The sequence below is a fragment of the Tachysurus fulvidraco genome, chromosome 2 (genome assembly GCF_022655615.1).
Source record: "Tachysurus fulvidraco isolate hzauxx_2018 chromosome 2, HZAU_PFXX_2.0, whole genome shotgun sequence".
NCBI classification, from domain to species: Eukaryota; Metazoa; Chordata; class Actinopteri; order Siluriformes; family Bagridae; genus Tachysurus; species Tachysurus fulvidraco.
Window position 1 is genome coordinate 19,070,386 of NC_062519.1, and position 19,120 is coordinate 19,089,505.

At 41.9% G+C, this 19,120-nt stretch overlaps 3 protein-coding genes across 10 annotated transcripts; 2 read left to right on the forward strand and 1 right to left on the reverse strand.

The window, feature by feature from the left end:
* Positions 1-396: 396 nt before the first annotated feature.
* cept1b (choline/ethanolamine phosphotransferase 1b) lies at positions 397-6,800 on the forward strand. 2 transcript variants are annotated; one of them, XM_027156599.2, is made up of 10 exons: positions 397-675; positions 2,349-2,422; positions 2,544-2,845; positions 3,299-3,446; positions 3,650-3,791; positions 4,849-4,933; positions 5,211-5,342; positions 5,439-5,603; positions 6,158-6,283; positions 6,390-6,800. In XM_027156599.2, the coding sequence occupies exons 3-10, from the start codon at positions 2,555-2,557 to the stop codon at positions 6,495-6,497; spliced, it is 1,197 nt and encodes a 398-aa protein (XP_027012400.1). In that variant the 5' UTR covers positions 397-675; positions 2,349-2,422; positions 2,544-2,554; the 3' UTR covers positions 6,498-6,800. The 2 variants fall into 2 exon arrangements, with proteins under 2 accessions (XP_027012400.1, XP_027012401.1); XM_027156600.2 differs by having other exon boundaries at positions 5,445-5,603.
* dennd2db (DENN/MADD domain containing 2Db) lies at positions 4,744-17,793 on the reverse strand. 6 transcript variants are annotated; one of them, XM_047805494.1, is made up of 13 exons: positions 17,645-17,792; positions 16,458-16,538; positions 15,941-16,217; positions 15,778-15,847; positions 15,535-15,612; positions 15,292-15,432; positions 14,507-14,655; positions 14,237-14,408; positions 14,011-14,061; positions 13,094-13,175; positions 12,718-12,960; positions 12,433-12,540; positions 4,744-4,762 (listed from the first exon to the last, which is right to left on the reverse strand). In XM_047805494.1, exons 2-12 carry the CDS (start codon positions 16,513-16,515, stop codon positions 12,455-12,457), a joined length of 1,407 nt encoding a protein of 468 aa, XP_047661450.1. In that variant the 5' UTR covers positions 16,516-16,538; positions 17,645-17,792; the 3' UTR covers positions 4,744-4,762; positions 12,433-12,454. The 6 variants fall into 6 exon arrangements, with proteins under 6 accessions (XP_047661450.1, XP_047661453.1, XP_027012288.1 ...); XM_047805497.1 differs by lacking the exon at positions 4,744-4,762 and adding an exon at positions 4,763-4,777; XM_027156487.2 differs by lacking the exon at positions 4,744-4,762 and having other exon boundaries at positions 12,018-12,540; positions 12,718-12,885; positions 17,645-17,793.
* Positions 8,765-12,385, forward strand: dram2b (DNA-damage regulated autophagy modulator 2b). 2 transcript variants are annotated; one of them, XM_047805515.1, is made up of 9 exons: positions 8,765-8,952; positions 9,177-9,298; positions 9,626-9,766; positions 9,877-9,944; positions 10,064-10,206; positions 10,360-10,537; positions 10,762-10,844; positions 11,181-11,211; positions 11,294-12,385. In XM_047805515.1, the coding sequence occupies exons 3-9, from the start codon at positions 9,636-9,638 to the stop codon at positions 11,341-11,343; spliced, it is 684 nt and encodes a 227-aa protein (XP_047661471.1). In that variant the 5' UTR covers positions 8,765-8,952; positions 9,177-9,298; positions 9,626-9,635; the 3' UTR covers positions 11,344-12,385. The 2 variants fall into 2 exon arrangements, with proteins under 2 accessions (XP_047661471.1, XP_047661465.1); XM_047805509.1 differs by having other exon boundaries at positions 8,770-8,952; positions 11,119-11,211.
* Positions 17,794-19,120: the final 1,327 nt, after the last annotated feature.

The window sequence follows — 19,120 nt, forward strand, 5'->3', positions numbered from 1 at the left end:
TTCAGAAGAGAACCCTCTGTGTGATGTGTAATAAAAAGTAGTTTAATGTTCGTTGGATGAAAGTCAGAATAAAGAAATTGAGATTTTAGACCGAAGTAAAAAAAAAGCCCCTCCCTTCATGTTAAAGTTCCCACAAACACGTCTGTGGCGAAACAATAAGGAGAAGCAAGTTACTGAACACTGTATAAAGTGTCTAACACACTAACCTGGTCATTACAGATAACTCCCCTGTTCCCTACACAATAAACACTTTATATTCCTGAACATATTTATGGATTTGCGATGAACCAGCTTGTAAAGATTTATTTTACACATCTTTACAGAATATCTGTGGTAGTTTATGCGCTGAATCTGCGCAGGTGTGACGCTTTAAAATCACCTTCTTGCAGGACGGAAATTGAATTAGTTTAAAATAAACGGTGTGTCACGTACGGAGCACGTTCGTGTTTTTAGGCACCGAAAGATTTTAACGTATATTACAGAATGTCTGCAGATTACCGATAAAACTCAAGCACAATAACGTTATGTGTAAATAACGCTGCGCTCGTGGCGAGTACAGTGAGAAACGCGCATGCGTGCTGCGAGCTTGGGACGCAGTTATAAGTTGTAGTGTGCTAATGGTCTGTTAGCCTTCACTGACACACACTGACACACCGAAGCGGACACATTAACTGAGTGAGTACTGAGCTACAGTTTAGTTGTTTACAACACGACAACTTCGCAATGCTAAGTAACATGAGCTAAACTGGTTAGCAGCACTGAAGCCACCGGTCGGGTGCTGCTAACAAAGCTAACAAGCTAATACACATAAAAGGGAAAGGGAGCTAAAGTATAGTGTAGAAAAAAACGGGGTATTAAAAAGGGGCTTGAAAACGTTTCAGATATCATTAAAATGCCGCTGTCAGGGTGTGATTAATTTTCCTGTCTATTTTCTTTCCTGAATCTGTCTGTCTCTCTGTCTGTGTGTCTGTCTCTCTGTCTGTGTGTCTCTCTCTCTCTCTGTGTGTCTCTCTCTCTCTCTGTGTGTCTCTCTCTCTGTGTCTCTCTCTCTCTCTGTGTGTCTCTCTCTCTCTCTGTGTGTCTCTCTCTCTCTCTGTGTGTCTCTCTCTCTCTCTGTGTGTCTGTCTCTCTCTCTGTGTGTCTGTCTCTCTCTCTGTGTGTCTGTCTCTCTCTCTGTGTGTCTGTCTCTCTCTCTGTGTGTCTGTCTCTCTCTCTGTGTGTCTGTCTCTCTCTCTGTGTGTCTGTCTGTCTCTCTGTGTCTGTCTGTCTGTCTCTCTGTGTCTGTCTGTCTGTATCTCTGTCTGTCTCTCTCTCTGTGTGTCTGTCTCTCTCTCTGTGTGTCTGTCTCTCTGTGTGTCTGTCTCTCTGTGTCTGTGTATCTGTCTCTCTGTCTGTCTCTCTGTCTGTCTGTCTGTCTCTCTGTGACTGTATCTCTGTCTGTGACTGTATCTCTGTCTGTGACTGTATCTCTGTCTGTGACTGTATCTCTGTCTGTGACTGTATCTCTCTGTCTGTCTGTATCTCTCTGTCTGTCTCTCTGTGTATGTATCTCTGTCTGTGACTGTATCTCTCTGTCTGTCTGTATCTCTCTGTCTGTCTGTCTGTCTGTCTGTGTCTGTATCTCTGTCTGTCTGTGTCTGAATCTCTGTCTGTCTGTCTGAATCTCTCTGTCTGTCTCTCTGTCTGAATCTCTCTGTCTGTCTCTCTCTGTCTGTCTCTGTCTGTCTCTCTCTGTCTGTCTGTGTCTGTATCTCTGTCTGTCTGTATCTCTGTCTGTCTGTGTCGGTATCTCTGTCTGTCTGTGTCGGTATCTCTCTGTCTGTCTGTGTCGGTATCTCTCTGTCTGTCTGTGTCTGTATCTCTCTGTCTGTCTGTGTCTGTATCTCTCTGTCTGTCTGTGTCTGTATCTCTCTGTCTGTCTGTGTCTGTATCTCTCTGTCTGTCTGTGTCTGTATCTCTCTGTCTGTCTGTGTCTGTATCTCTCTGTCTGTCTGTGTCTGTATCTCTCTGTCTGTCTGTCTATCTCTGTCTGTCTGTCTGTATCTCTGTCTGTCTGTCTGTATCTCTGTCTCTCCCTCCCTGTGGGTGGGTGGGTTGCTGGGTGGGGGTGGGGGTGGTCCACACTGAACTTAAATACTGTTTCCAGAAATATAATCTTATTTATTTGAAAGGATTAAAACATCTGTGTCATTTAAAGGCACCAGCGGCAATGTGATATTACAGCAATATTAAACCTACTTTTTATAACATGAGGTGAACTAAACATGGGGCACTGGGTATTAAAGGTTTCATGATAAGTATTTATTTACTGTTGATGATTAGACATTGATGCTGTCACTTCTTTCTAGGTGCTGTGTGTATGTGTGGAGCAGAGTGGAGTGGTGTGGAACAGGTGCTACGCACCTCAGAAACAGAAGAACAGGTAAGTCCATGCTATAGCTAACCAGAGACAGGCTGAGTTAACTAATTTTACTCTTCTGATTCTCAGTGTGTTTCCCACTTTATAAAAGTTTTTTTAAGAGCAGTTGTGTGTGTGTTTGTAGGTGGCGGGGGAATGAGTGGGCGGCGGGGGGTCCGTGGGGGGCCAGAGCCCCCCATGCTAAGGCGGCTGATCGAGATTCCTGCTCCAGTGCTGACTCGGCACCAACTGAAGCGTCTGGAGGAGCATCGTTACAGTAGCGCTGGAAAATCACTGCTCGAACCCATAATGCAATGCTACTGGGAGTGGCTGGTGGGCTGCATGCCCCCATGGATCGCACCCAACCTCATCACCATCATCGGCCTCGCCACCAATGCCTTCACCACGCTTGTGCTCATCTATTATTGTCCCACTGCAACGGAACAGGTACAGAGCGATTGAGGTACAGACTGACAATAAAAAAACGGCTACTAAACATGTAGGGACCGATTGACTGATATTGACAGATACACTGGTGGAAGACAAAAGCAACACAAGCTGTGTGTGAATTCATGCCCAAACATGTGGAGAGTGTAGACTGGACACTAACATTTAATCTATCTAATTATTTACAGCATTTAGCGGACGCCCTTATCCAGAGTGACTTACATTTTAGCTCATTTTTACACAACTGAGCAATTGAGAGTTAAGGGCCTTGCTCAGGGGCCCAGCAGTGGCAGTTTGGTGGACGTAGGAATCGAATTCACAACCTTCCGATTGGTAGCCCAACACCTTGACCACTAGGCTACCACATCCCTATATTTAGTGTCTTCAGCACTGAAACTATGAAAAAATGTTTAATTACATCGTGTGTGTGTGTGTGTGTGTGTGTGTGTCCAGGCTCCACTGTGGGCATACCTGTTATGTGCCGTTGGTTTGTTTGTGTATCAGTCTCTGGATGCAATTGATGGGAAACAGGCCCGGCGCACTAACAGCTCTTCACCACTAGGGGAGCTGTTTGATCATGGCTGTGACTCTCTGTCCACAGGTACTAGTGAATAAACGCTTCATACGTCACCTGCTTAACACTGCTCACACACACAAAATATAATCTTCACTTCTACAGTGTTTGTATTGTGTGTGTGTGTGTGTGTGTGTGTCTAAACATTTTATGTGTACAGTATGTGGTTGTATGGAGAAGACACTGTGTTTACTCTTTAGAGCGCTCTCTCTCTCTCTCTCTCTCTGCAGTGTTTGTGGTGTTGGGTACGAGTATAGCAGTTCAGTTGGGGACAAATCCAGACTGGATGTTTTTCTGCTGTTTTGCGGGAATGTTTATGTTTTATTGCGCTCACTGGCAGACGTACGTTTCTGGAACACTGCGATTTGGCATGTAAGTCCCCCAACACACACAAACAGCACAACACACACAAACAGCACAACACACACAAAGCTCTATGATAGATACAGGAAAACTGAGCAAAGTGCAAACTCTACACCGGCAGTTCAGTTTGAATGTCTTATGTTTACTGCTGTTCTATGAGTCAGTGGGAGTTACTGTTGTGTTTAAAGAGATGAAATAAAGTGAACACTGTTTACATGATTGTGTTCTTTCACCTGGGACTTTAGTGACTGAACTCACTGGGACATAATTTTTTTTATTGATCTATATTTCTTGTATTTAGAGAACTGGACCACAGGAGCTGTAGATTATCTTCTCAAGCTCACTGTACATAAATGCTGTTGGATCGATACTCAGCAGTAGCACAATAATCACAGTCAGTAAAGAGTCAGTGTACAGCTTCCTTTGTTAAGTATGTACACTGTCACCTGTGTGTTCTACACATACTGCTATAAGTCATTGTGTCCTGTTTGGTAACGTCATGACCTAATGAACTGTATAACAGACAGTTACACCACAGCACGGTGTGTATTATAGTGTAACTCTGTGGGTGGTGTTTTGGTCAGTAATGGGTGGAATTGTGTCCCTCTGTGTAACACTGTATAGATTTGACAGTACAGAGCTGCAGCTCTCTTTGGCTCTGCTGCACATTTTCACCTCCATCATTAGCCCGAAATTCTGGGACACAATGGTAAAAAGTGCTGATCAGCCAATCACGGCTGCTCGACTACAGGAATGTCAATCAGTTTCCTGTTTATATCCCGCCCACATAACTGTGTCAGGCAAAACATTACTGCTGTCACTAATGCTGCTTTCCTTTATCTGTCTCTCTCTCTTTATCACTGTTCTCCCCCCCTCTCTTGCTCTCTCTCCCCCTCTCCCCCCCTCTCTCTCCTCCCTTTCTCTCTCTCTCCCCTCTCTCTCCTCCCTTTCTCTCTCTCCTCCCTTTCTCTCTCTCTCTCCTCCCTCTCTCTCTCCTCCCCCTCTCTCTCTTTATCACTGTTCTCCCCCCCTCTCTCCTCCCTTTTTCTCTCTCTCTCTTGCTCAGTATTGATGTGACTGAGGTGCAGATCTTCATTATGGTGATGTATTTGCTGGCTGCAGTGGGCGGATCTGCTTTCTGGCAGGCTCTGGTAATTCATAATGCACACAATAGATCTTTAACTGTAATTAATACTGAATAATTAATTCCTAATTAACCGCTGAAATGAATCATTTGTTTGTGGACTTGACACTGTGTGTTTAATCTGAAGCAGACTAATGCCATGAGTTCTAATTAACATCTGCATAAAATGGAGTGATTTTGTGACAAAGGTGTATTATAACTTTTTTAATGAAATTATAGTTCAGGGTAACAAGGACGTGTGTGTGTGCGTGTGCGAACACGTGTGTGTGTGTGCGTCTTGCCAGATCCCAGTATTAAACATCCAGATGAAGATTATCCCAGCGTTGTGTACATTCGTTGGTGCTGTGATTTGCTGCACTAATTATTTTAGAGTCATTTTCACAGGAGGAGTCGGAAAAAACGGGTCCACCATCGCAGTGAGTCTCCCCCACCCACCCACCCCCACACACACAGATGTATGCATTTATTACTACTGTATATACTCATATACTCGTGTGTGTGTGTGTGTCTTGGTCCAGGGCACGAGTGTGTTATCTCCAGTCCTGCACATAGGCTCTGTTATATTGCTTGCTATGATGATCTATAAAAAATCTGCCATCCAGCTGTTTGAGAAACATCCCTGTCTCTACATTCTCGCTTTTGGCTTTGTCTCTGCCAAAATCACCAACAAACTTGTGGTGAATATGCTCTCTTTCACACAGTCATCTTTTAGTGTATAAACTGTATTCTTTCAGTGTGTCCTTTAGTCCTGCTGTCTGTCTTCCACACGTAATAAACCCTAAACCTGTTCAGACAGGATTAGTTTCCATGTGAAGGTGTGTAATGTTCACAGAGTATCTTTTTCTACACTCCAGTAAATATTTCTCCCACCTGAACTACCATGTTGGTAAAGTTGTGTAGTGTTTTTCCCCAGGATGAGGATGCTCCAGGAAGTGCTCGCACTTTTCTCTCTTAGAACAGAGAAGCGACACTTCCAGGGGCTTTAGGTACGCGTACACATTACAGACATGTTATGGTCATGTGACCTCCTATTTCCCCCTCAGTGTGTAGTACATGGTGATGATTTATACACACATCACTTACCTTTTGTGAACCCATCATAAGTCATAAACATATTCTTCAACTACATTATTGAACAAACACACAAAACTATTATCCCGTCTGAACAGCACATAACACGTTGACAACATTTCACTGACTGTCAGATTAAGTATTGTTGTTGTTCTTTCAGGTCGCACACATGACAAAAAGTGAGATGCATCTGCATGACGTGGCATTTTTGGGTCCCGGACTTTTGTTTCTCGATCAGTATTTCAACAGTTTCATAGATGAGTATGTGGTGCTGTGGATTGCACTGGTGAGGAGTTGGTTTCAACTACCTTAAAAGTTAGAGGTGTGTGAATGCTCTTCTGTGTTTAATGAAGTGTGTGTGTGTGTGTGTGTGTGTGTGTGTGTGTTTCCAGGTGCTGTCCCTGTTTGATCTGGTGCGTTACTGTGTGAGTGTGTGTAACCAGATCTCCTCACACCTTCATATCTTCATCTTCAAAATTAAACCAGTAACAGCTCAATAAGACTCACACACTGCTTGTGTGTGTGTGTGTGTGTGTGTGTGTGTGTGTGTGTGTGTGTGTGTTTAAACCCATCAGCGTGCCCAAGGATGAACCTGATTTACATGGTTTATAAAAGACATGATTATATGTTTATGGACACTTTAACTGACCATGAAAAAAAGTTGCTTTATTTAAATTATTCTGTACTAAATGTAAAAACTAATGCTGTGTGTGTGTAAAAACAGGTGCTAAAACTCATCACGTTTCTGTAAAAAGAGTTTAGAAACAATTTTTAAAATAAAAAAAAACGGTTAGTAAAGTAAATCTGATTTGTGATCGTCTTCTTCGTTCTCTCTCTCTGTCCCTCTCTCTCCCTGTCTCTCTCTCTGTCTCTCTCTCTCTGTCTCTCTCTCTCTCTGTCTCTTGTCCACTAAGTGATAAAACATTATTAAAAATATTAAATGTTGTTTCCTTCAGGAATCTGTTGGTCAAACTTTGTTTAGTGTTTTATTCAATTAAATTAAAATTTGTGTTTCGCTTTTAACAATGGACATTGTCTCAAAGCAGTTTTACAGAACATAAACAAAATACAAAAAGTTTAATATTTATATGAAGATTAATATAATACAAAATATTCAACATGATTATTAGACTTCTGTTTAAATGTGTTTGTATTAACCTCAGTGAGCAAGTCTGAGGTGACTCAGGTGAGGAAAAACTCCCTTAGATGGAAGAGGGAGAAACCTTGAGAGGAACCAGACTCAAAAGTGAACCTCATCCTCTGACACTGATAATACTATCAGGAAGACTATTCCAAAGTTTGGGAGCTACATAAGAAAACGCTCTACCACCTTTAGTAGACTTAGATATTCTGGGAACTAGCAGAAGTCCTGAGTTTTGTGATCTCTGAGAGTGTGAAGGATTGTAACGTGTTAGAAGACTAGTTAGATACATGGGAGCTAAACCATTAAGAGCCTTATACGTAAGTAGCAGCAGTTTGTAGTCAATTCTAAACTTAACAGGTAGCCAGTGTAGAGATGATAAAATTGGGGTAATATGGTCATACTTTCTTGTCCTAGTGAGAACTCTGGCAGCTGCATTTTGGACTAACTGTAACCTATTTATTAAAGATGCAGGACAACCACCTAGTAATGCATTACAATAGTCCAGTCTAGAGGTCATGAAGGCATGAACTAGCTTCTCAGCATCAGAGACAAACAGGATGTTTCTCAGCTTGGTGATATTTCTAAGGTGAAGAAGGCTGTGTTTGTAATATGTTCTGTGTACTGGCTTTTGGACAGATAAGTAGTATTTTTGTCTTATCAGAATTTAACAATTACAAAAATGTGAAAATTATAGTTAATCTCTTTAAAAACTCTAATTTAGAGATTTCATCTGGTTTGAGCTCTAATGTGTTAAAGACTTTTCAGTAAATCCCTGTATTAAAGGCGTCTCTGGACAGACTGCAGTGTTGAAGACACTTTTCTCTATATTAATAAATCACGTTAGAGACTCAGCAATAAAACAACAACCCTAACCATCCATGCAGTTAGACAGCTAAAGATCAAATAAAAAAAGACCTAAAAAAACAAAACAACACAATTCTAATTGCTAAACTATTCTTGTTTTGTTGTGTATTAGCTGAAGACAATTGACGATTCCCGCCTCCACCTTGTGTGTGTGGAGTTTGCATGTTCTCCCCGTGCCTCGGGGGTTTTCTCCGGGTACTCCGGTTTCCTCCCCTGGTCCAAAGACATGCATGGTAGGTTGATTGGCATCTCTGGAAAATTGTCTGGTGTGTGTGTGTGTGTGTGTGTGTGTGTGTGTGTGTGTGTGTGTGTGTGTGTGTGTGCGCCCTGTGATGGGTTGGCACTCCGTCCAGGGTGTATCCTGCCTCGATGCCCGATGACGCCTGAGATAGGCACAGGCTCCCCGTTCGGATAAGCGGTAGAAAATAAATGAATGATTATTTAGTATGGTGATTAGGTGAATGTTTGTTATGGATCTTTCTATACTATTGTTTTAGACTTAACTATGAATCTATTAACCTTGAGTGTGTTTAATTTCATGACTAAACAGCGCCATCTCGTGGCGAGCTGTAAGAACTATAGGAGGGTTATAAACCGTTTAATTTAGCGTCGTATGTTCACTTTATACACATCTAACACAGTTAGACATAAACATTAGTTAGCGCAGTAGCGAACAAATAGTCATTACAAATCCGGCTATAGAAGGAATCACGGAAACGCGTTCACTGGATATGGGAAGTGACGTCAGATTGTCTCGTGACCCTGAAGAGGAAGTGACTTGAGAAGGTGATGAAAGTAAACATAAAGTACAGTAATAAATGTGATCAGTTTGTGTGAGAGAGATTATCAGCTGTGATTAACGACACACACACACACACACACACACACACACACACCCACCCACCCCGGAAGTTGTGCCATGAGGTGACAGGAGTCATTTAAAACAGGTAAACCTGTGTGAGATTACCTACATGTCGTGTTTTATTATTGTAATGAAGCTCATTTCACACTAAAATTCTGAAGACATGATAAAGATTGTGATGTGTTTTAAAGCTGGTTAAAAGTCCTGTGTGTAAATCACTCATTAAGACAGAGAGGAAGTGAGAGTGTGTTCACTCACATGGTGCTCTCAGAAGTGTTCACTAAACTCATTGTGTGTTTTCTCTCTCAGGAACACACACACACACACACACACACACACACACACACACACACACACACACACACACACACACAGAGGAGCCTGGCTGTGGACCTCACACACAGGAACGGTGTCTCACACACGGATTAAAGGTGAAGTTTTTAATGTTTAAAATGTAAAAAAGAAAAAAGACATTACTGTGAGATTAAGGCGTGGCTGTTTAATTTCGGTTGTTATAATGCGTCTTTGTGCTTGTCTTTTGTTCACACCAGTGAGAAACCCACAAAACATTCAACACAACTACATGCAGTGTGTGTGTGTGTGTGTGTCTGTGTGTGTGTGTGTGTGTGTGTGTGGTGGTGGTGGTTGTCGTCACAGTTCAGTGCTGCTCTTTAACAGCGAAAAAGGATCACATTCATTAAACAGTAAAAATCAGAATATGAGATGCGTCTCACCCATATGTCTTTGTGTGTGTGTAGGTTGTTGGAGATGTGGTGGTTTCAGGAGGGGTTGTGTATCCTGCCTGTGTCACTGGTCATTTGGACAGCAGCTACATTTGTTTTTGCTTACATCACAGCGGTGGAGCTGAGACACGTCGACCCGTTTGTCCCCTACATCAGGTGAGGGTGCAAGCAGAGTACACTACACCCTGCACATGGGGTTAACACAAAGTCCTGACAGGCGTGTGTGTGTGTGTGTGTGTGTGTGTGTGTGTGTGTGTGTGATGCAGTGACACAGGTACAGTTGCTCCTGAGAGGTGTGTGTTCGGGATCATGCTCAGTGTCTCAGCGTTTCTTGGTAAAAACTACTTTGAATAAATTATGTTTTCTTTTTTTAAGCTCTGTTTGATACCACATTCCTTTTTGAGCACTTTTGTGTGTGTGTGTGTGTGTGTGTGTGCGCGTGTGCGTGTGCAGGCATTGCCACTATGTATGTGCGTTATAAGCAAGTTGAGGCTCTCACTGATCATGGAGAAAAGCAACTACTGAAGCTCAATACTGTGGGCTTTGTGCTCGGCTGCATCAGTTCCTTCGGCATGTGTGTGGTGGCAAACTTCCAGGTACACACACACACACATACTGTACACACATACTGTACACACACCACACACAATTACAGGTAACATAAAAGCATCAATATCCATGATATTTGTGATAGTAGCCCATGACTGAACCCCTTCTATATGTATGTGTGTATCTGTGTGTGTCTGCAGAAGACAACGCTGTTCTCGATGCACCTGGTGGGTGCAGTGCTGACGTTTGGCGTGGGTGCGCTCTACATTCTGACACACACACTTGTTTCATACCACATGCAGCCGCACATACACACCAAACAAGTCTTCTGGATTCGACTGATCATCGGGCTCTGGACCTTCAGCAGCATCATCAGCAGCATCCTCACTCTTTATCACCATCACCATCACTTTGTGTGTGAATGTGAGAGATTTAACAATGAAGGTTTAGCATACGAGATTTAAAATATTTAAGGTATTTTAAGATTATTGTTGTAGAGATAAGATTAGGGATTTATTAGGAACTTGGCAGTGTGTGTGTGTGTGTGTGTGCTATTGATCATGAACTAAAATGAAAGATTTTTTTCCTTGACCGTGTCTCAGTGTTTGTATCCTCAGTAATTCTGTACAGCAGCCTGCCAGGATTAGAGGTGCATAAAAAACTCCACTGGAACCCTGGAGAACTTGTAAGTGTGTGTGTGTGTGTGGGCTGTGTGTGTGTGGGCTGTGCAAAATGAATTTTGTGAATATATTCCTACACACCAGCACCATGAATTATCAAAGGCTCAGGGAAACTGGACGGAAACTGTGCTTAGTGGCTTATTTGCATATGATTTGCATACTCTACAGGGTCACATATGCAAACACACAGATGTAAGATTATATACACTGTATTTTGTATAGGTTAGTATACGCGCGCGCGTGTGTGTGTGTGTGTGTGTGTGTGTGTGTGTTTTTTAGGGTTACACAGCTCACATGGTGAGCACAGTCTCTGAATGGTCTCTGGCTTTTTCCTTCATCAGCTTCTTTCTCACCTACATCAGAGACTTTCAGGTACAGTAAGAACACACACACACAGAGAAAGAGTTGTGTGTGAAACAATTTTCCAGTTTGTCTGTACTGTCTGTGACTACAGAAGATCAGCCTGAGGGGGGAGGTGGACCTTCAGAGCAGCAATTTGCATGACTCCGCCCATTTTGGTTCAGCATGGATCCCTGGAGAGACATCCTCCTTACTGGCTGGATCCATCTAAACACAAAGCCCCTCCTAGACAACCACACCACTCCCTTGACCCCAACACACACACAAAAAACAAAAGGAAGAAGCAGTTTAAATATCTGACCGATGGGATCAGAGCTTTCTTATCTCTTATTTCCTCATAGATCGTCTCAGTCATGTAGCTGCTCTTAAAACCTCTACAATAAGCTCAGTAGTTTTGAGCTGAATCAAATGTTTCACAGGGGCAGGTATAACCCTAACCACAGGGGCAGGTATAACCCTAACCACAGGAGCAGGTATAACCTTAACCCTAACCTTAACTACAGGGGCAGGTATAACCTTAACCACAGGGGCAGGTATAACCTTAACCCTAACCACAGGAGCAGGTATAACCCTAACCTTAACCCTAACCAGCAGAAGGTTTCAGTGTTTATACAGAATACACTTTAGATTTTATTTTAAAGACACAGATATAAATTTGGGGAAAATGCAGTTTAAAATGTTCCTCCGTGAGCTTTAACCCTGTAACTCTACAGTAGGCTGTTATTTTATATTACTTTGTTATTGTTTAGCTTGAACTTCTCATTAGCATAGTTAGCATAGTGAAGCGCTTTTTGTAATCATGAACAAGACAAATCCGGTTAATCTGGAAAACATTTATTAGTAAAATGAGAATTTAATAATAATTAGTTTAACATTTCACTTATTAGTCACATTAGTATTTCCATGCTGTTTATTTTCAGTTAAAAAAAAGTCAGGTACAAGCTGCAAAGTGAACACATGAATAGCACAAGGTTCAGTGTTGATCAGATGTTTATGGTGACCAGCAGCCTGCGACTGTGGACTCTCTCTTACTACTGCTAATCACATCACTGACACTGCCTTTATTTTACTGCCTCTATTTTACACCACCTGTTTATTTTCAGTCAACAAGCAGCTAAGACACAGTCAGTATTGTATGTTTTTAAAACATAAAGACAAATAAACTCTTATTTTTATACTGTTTAAAGCCTTGTTTACAGGTTTGTGCATTAATGAAGTTTAAAACACACACACTCTCTCTCTCTCTCTCTCTGTTTCATACGACAAGCCCCTTCGCTCCTCCATTCCTCAGACGCTCCTTTCTTCTTTGCTGAAATTCCAAAATTTTCTTATGGAAAAATCCTGAAACACACACAAGTCAAGAAGATTTTATTGTCATTTCAGCGATATGTATAGCTGATGCAGTACACAGAGAAATGAAACAGGAGTGTCACTTGAAGTAGCAGTTTTCAAACAGGAAGGATGATGTTCCTCAAACCTCACAGCGTGTGACCCAGAGAACAGTGTTTGGGTTCTTACCTTCATGGTTGTGGTGTTTCTCCTCCTCTTGGATGAACAAGTCGAACATCTGTGTCTGAATGAATTGTCTGACAAAGTTCCGGTTCTCCTTGGACTCCACAGCTTTAAGGAAGCTCTTTTTCTGGAATGTTCTCAACTGTTTGTTTCCTCCATGATGCTTGATATGACCTGCAAAATGTCCAACAGTTTTCACGAAAAAGCTGATGAAGGCTTCAGACACTACGCTGTTCATCTCCTCTGCAGCTGTAGAACCACAACAACACGTTACACACACATTACACACAGAACAGCAAGAATCAGTGATCAGTTGTGATACACAGTGAGAGACAGAGGAGGTGAGACAGTGAGTGTTAATTAAAGGCCTAGTGACACTCACTAGGGTTGTGTTTCCTTTTGCAGAGATCCTGTAGCAGCTCCTCCTGCAGTCTGCTCGGGATCAACGTGTCCTCGTCTCCGATCTACAGCAGAGACACGAGGACAGTGAGAATGTGAGCATGTTGCTGTACGTCAGTAGGGCCATTAGCAGCAGTGTGTTTGTGTGGGACGAGGACATGATGCTAATTAAGTCCTGAGTGTAGAATGACTGAAGGCTGCGCTAAACACCAGACCAGAGCTGATAAACCAGAAAAACAACAAGATTTTCCTCGTCTATCTGGATAAGTTTATTTTTATTTGTGAAAATTTGTATATTCTACAACGCAAACGACTTCCTGTGATTTTATAAAATCACAAATTTAAAACATTACTTCACAGAGCTCTCTGAAAATTCATGTTAACATTCTCTCTCTCTCACACACACACGTTTGTGTATATGTCTTGTGTTAAACTGTAAATGTAGGTAAGTGTGATAAGAAACTTCATTTCAATTCAGATTTATTTGTATGGAGCTTTTAACAATAGACATCGTCTCAAAGCAGCTTTACAGAATATAAACATAGAACAAAAAGTTAATATAAAGATTAATATTAGATATATATAAATGTGTATGTATTTATTATGTATTTATCCCCAATGAACAAGTCTGAGGTGACTCAGGTGACTGTGGGGAGGAAAAACTCTCTTAGATGGTAAAGGAAGGAACCAGACTCAAAGGGGAACCTCATCCTCATCTGGGTGACACTGGGGGTGTGATTATATATATAGAGTCTGATCAATGTTGTAGTGATGTAAAAGACCACATGGAGTTCACATCTCCTCTTAGAATGTCCGAATATATCATGAGTCCAACTGGAGCTGGAACATCTTTGTTGAAATAAGTGAGTGAGTGTGCGTGTGTGTGCGCATTGAACTCACTCTGGTGATAAACTTGCTCTCTGATTGGCTGGTCAGATCAACGATAAGCAGCTGAGGAACAACAGACAAAATGAATGTGCGTGTTTGTGTTCTTATGTAGGATTTGTGGGTTAGTGTCATTCACAGTTACATGGTAATAGGGAATACTTTACTGGGGTAAACTGTGACACACTATTTGAGGTCAGTAGTGCACACACAGTACACACACAGACACACAAACCCTTACATCAGTGTGCTCAGAGAGAAGGTGCAGCAGGTTCCTCTGGATACCAAGGAGGTACGGCGTTGGTGCTAAATACACATCCAGGAGAACTTTAGGAACAATGGAGATGAACGTGTGCTGCCAGATGAAGGGGAAGAGCAGAGCAGCAACAGCATGTAACACCTGAGAGAGAGTGCTACAGACACACAGGTACATAGGGGTAAAAATTCAGTGCCTCGTGCTGTGGTGTGTGTGTGTGTGTGTGTGTGCACAGGGAGAGATCTGATTGGGTACCTGAGCTCCTCAGCGATGAAGATGATTCGTCGTTCCAGCAAAGTGGCAGCAAAAACTTGCAGAACCTCTTCATCTGATAAACAGTGAAACAACGAGCGAAATTCAACATGTTCCAACCAGGAATCCACTGGACGAGTCAGACTGATCATCTACAGACACACACACACACACACACAGACACACATACACAGACATACACACACACACACACAGTTACAGCGTCAAAGTCATCATATTCCAAAAGAAATCGGTCTTTAAACTTGGTGAAATAACGCAGACTAACAGCTCTAACTATTTCAGTCTGATGACATGACAATGAAGCTCTCAGAAAGCGTCTGTCTAAATTCACCATCTCTGTAAAACTGTGGCTGAAAATATAAGTAAAATAAAGGAGAGAGAGAGACAGAGCGAGAGCGAGAGAGGGAGAGACAGAGTGAGAGCGAGAGAGGGAGGGAGAGAGCGAGAGACAGAGTGAGACAGAGAGAGAGAGATAGAGAGAGACAGAGAGAGAGAGAGAGATGCCTTTAGTTCTATTCTTTACAGGCTTTTCAGAATCCTCTCAGTTTCAGGAGAACTGGACCAAAACACTTGTGTATGTGGAGACCTTGTGTAGCTTGGTGACAATGTTCACAAATGACATGATGTGTGTGTCTGTGTGTGTGTATGAGTGTGTGTGTGTGTGTGTGTATGAGTGTGTGTGTGTGTGTGTGTGTGTATATGTGTGTGTGTGTGTATATGTGTGTATGTGTGTACGAGTGTGTGCGTGTGTGTGTGTGTGTATGCACCTCTGTCCCAGACTCAGGGATGAAGCTCTTGATTGTGGCGGTTTGTCCCGGAGCAGGAAACGGTGTTTCTCTGAGACTCTGCATGAATGGATAAATCATCGCCATGGAGATCTGACGCCTCTTCTCAACCTCATCAAAGATCTACACACACACACACCCCCCCACACACACACACAATATTACTAAAGACAGACAGACAGACAAACAGAAAGACACACTCTAATTCACAGATATTGTTGATACCTTAGAGAAGAGGCTGAAGCAGGCAAGGGTACTGATGATGCAGTAGGCCTCTGGGGGGCGTGCTCCTTTACCTAACGGCTAACACACACACACACACACAATAATACTCATATAATACATTATAACCATAACAGTGGTGGATTCATTACACAATAAACATGCTAATATATAAACTTACACTAGAGAGAGACTGTGTGTGTGTGTGTGTGTGTATGTGTATGTGCAATACATAAATTAGCACACCAGCAGTCTCCTGCAGTAACCGTTCCTCCTGCTACCATCCATGTCAGTCAAGACGAATGAAAATGTCTCACTGCAGAGAGAGACAGACTTAATACAATACAAACAACCAAACCTGTGTGTGTGTGTGTGTGTGTGTGTGTGTGTGTGTGTGTGTGAGAGAGACCTGTGGTACTCAGTCAGTGGGGCCCAGTTGACCCCCTCAGGGAAGCAGAAGAGTGTGATGGCCTTGAGACAGAGCTCCTCCTTCTCACGCTGTGATTGGCTGATGGCTTTAGGGAACTGATATATGATCTGTGGCTCATAGCCTTCATCCCCACTGCTCCTCTTTCTCACACTCACCACCACCAGGTACTCAAAAAATGGTGGCCGCCCAAGTGTGTGTGTGCACTCAAAAGGTGGCGGAGCATCTACGGCAGGGGTCAACGCTTTCTTTTCACCTTCTGCATACACACACGCACAGGCAAGCACACACACACGCACAGGCAAGCACACACACACGCACACACACACACACACACACACACACAGGCAAGCACACACACACACCTCAGTAACTGTCTTATTTAAAAAATGTTCAGTGTTAGTGGTTACAGAGCACACAACGATGATTTATGAGTTAAAGGTCATCACACACAATGTTCTATTGATCAAACATGCATGATGTGTGTGTGTGTACTCACTGTCTCTGTGCAGTTTGTCCTGGAGAGAGGAGAACATTGAGTAGATCTTCTTCATCATTCAAACATCAAGCACAATCTCAACTACAAAGGGATAGAGAAAGAGAGAGAGAGAAACAATTTAGAAGATCCCCAGCCCTCTCTCTCTATCTCTCTCCCTCTCTCTCTATCTCTCTCCCTCTCTCTTACTGGAACTGCTCAGGAAAGATAAAGTTGATTCATCTTTCCTTTTTACAGGAATAATAATGGAGGGACTTTTTTTCTGCTCTCCATCAGGAAACAGGCACAATGTGGTTTAAATAAAAGTGAAACAGAGTGGAAAGGAAAACAATGGTGTGTCTGTGTGTGTGTGTGTGTGTGTGTCTGTCCTCAAGATGTACAGTAGAAAAACCTACAGTTCCACCTTTACACAGTGCTGACACTAGAGACTCCTTTCACATCTCACAAAAAAAATGTCAACAAACAATTTGTTAATTATCAGCAGAGTGTGTTGTGCATGTCCATGTTGTTACTATGGAAACAAGAAGGTATTAGAGTGAGTGCGTTAATATAAAGCTGTGATGTGAGCTGCTGTTAGAATTAATCACCGGCTGTGAACCAATCAGAAGGCAGAATTGCACAGCAGTGCGTGTGTAACGTATTTAATTTCCAGGAGTTTAAATTAGGGCTTTGACCTTTAGCCCTGGGGTCTGTGGAGGCATCTTACTGCTCATACTTTAGCTGGGGTTAGAAACCAATCCTGGCTCAAGACGCTTTATTGTCTTTACAGACAGACAACACAATAACCTCCAGCACTTAAAAACGGATTGTAACATAAGTGTGAAATAAAGCTGATGTCTGTCCTTCTGTCTCTGAGCAGCTTCTGTTCAGCTTTCTTGCTCTTTTAGTTTCCTTGTTGTTCACCAGCCGTTCACTGATATCCAACTTCTCCCGACAGTGATGCTTTTCCCCACAGTGACCACTTCTGTTATGCTCTGCTGCATGAAGCCATCGAGTTTTGTTGTGCTGATACTTCTTTCTGTTTATGTCACATGAAGTTCTCACACACTAATCAATTTCTGTTGCTAAGGAGCGAGCTCTAATGTTTCACACTGTGTGGTCACTCTCGCGCGCGCGCATACACACATACATATACACACACAATAATAATAAATGGGAGTGTGTGTGACCCCGCTTTAAATGAAACTCACCTCGTGCTGTGTTTTCTAACCCTCTCCGTCTGCTTCAGGTGAGCGCGCGGGCCGTCAGTCCTCAGTGACACCACACAAATACCCGGAGAAACCGGAGCGGACAAGGGGCGTGGCCTATAGCGTGCGACTCAAATAACAGGGCGTGGCCTATAATTAACCCCGCCCTATTGCATATTATATAATGTTGCCACAACCACCCACTTTAAATTTCAGTGAAAGTGGATTAAAGCTCATTTGTTTCTTTCTTTCTATTACATACACACAAACACACACAAGTACACAGAATCTCAAACTTTGCATAAATGAGCTTATAGCTTTATTTAAATTAGATAATGTACTTTTCTTGATTCATGAGGGGAAATTTGGGAATAATAATAATAATTTACAAATGGGGGATTTGCAGATCAGAAGTTTCCATCGCTCACTTTTTAATAACTCCTACTAATTAATAATTGTGCCAGGCGGAACTATTTTATAGAAATATTAGAATTTATTTATGGAAATCCCCTTGAGATGCAGCATCTCGTTTTCAAGGGGAGCCAAAACATACAACAGATACAGTGCATTCAATACAATACAAAACAAACAAAACATTACAAGATAATTCTGCTCACAGACCCCCCTCCCCTCCCAGGGCCATTTCAGTATCTCCAAGGTATACAAATGTTTACAAAGACAGTTGTTTCAGGAACCTTAGCAATTACAAAAACTGACAATCAGTTTTCAAGTACAAGATATTTCAAGGAAGCATTACAATTAAAAGCATTTACAATCAGTTTTCAAATAGGTTAACAAAGATGTTCTAAAGGAGCCTAAAGTAGTATTAGATCTCACAGATGGAGGCAGATTATTCCAGTCTGAAGGAGCATTAAAACAGAAGGACCTCCAACCGACTACTTTGCACGTAACAGGGACAATAAAAGTCAGACACTGAGAGTGTCGAAGAAAATAAGTTGGAGTATATTGTACAAAAAATCATTTCAAATATGGTGGTAAGTTCAAATAGATGCATTTAAAAATAAGTTGAAACCAGTGATACTGTCGTCATTTATCAGGCAGCAACCAGTTAAGCTGATTATATAATTGGCAATGATGAGTTCTATATGGCCACTTTAAAATGAATCTACACAGATTATTAAATAGAACATCTAGTGGTTTAAGATATACATTGTACAAGTTTTCATAAACTATATCTGCATAATCAATAATTGGTAAGATTAATTGGGTAATTATCTTTTTTCATATCCTAAATGTAAAACAATTTGATGACCTGTATAGAGGCATTAAACAAGAGTATGTTCGTATTATTATGTAATCAATGTGTGGTTTGAAATTTAATTTGGGATCAAGCCAAATTCCCAGATATTTAACAGAGGTCTCTTTTGTCACTGGAGTACCGTTATCAAAAAACAGGTTAAGTTCAGCAGATTTAAGAGAATGATGAGTACCAATGAGCATACATAATGATTCTTTCAT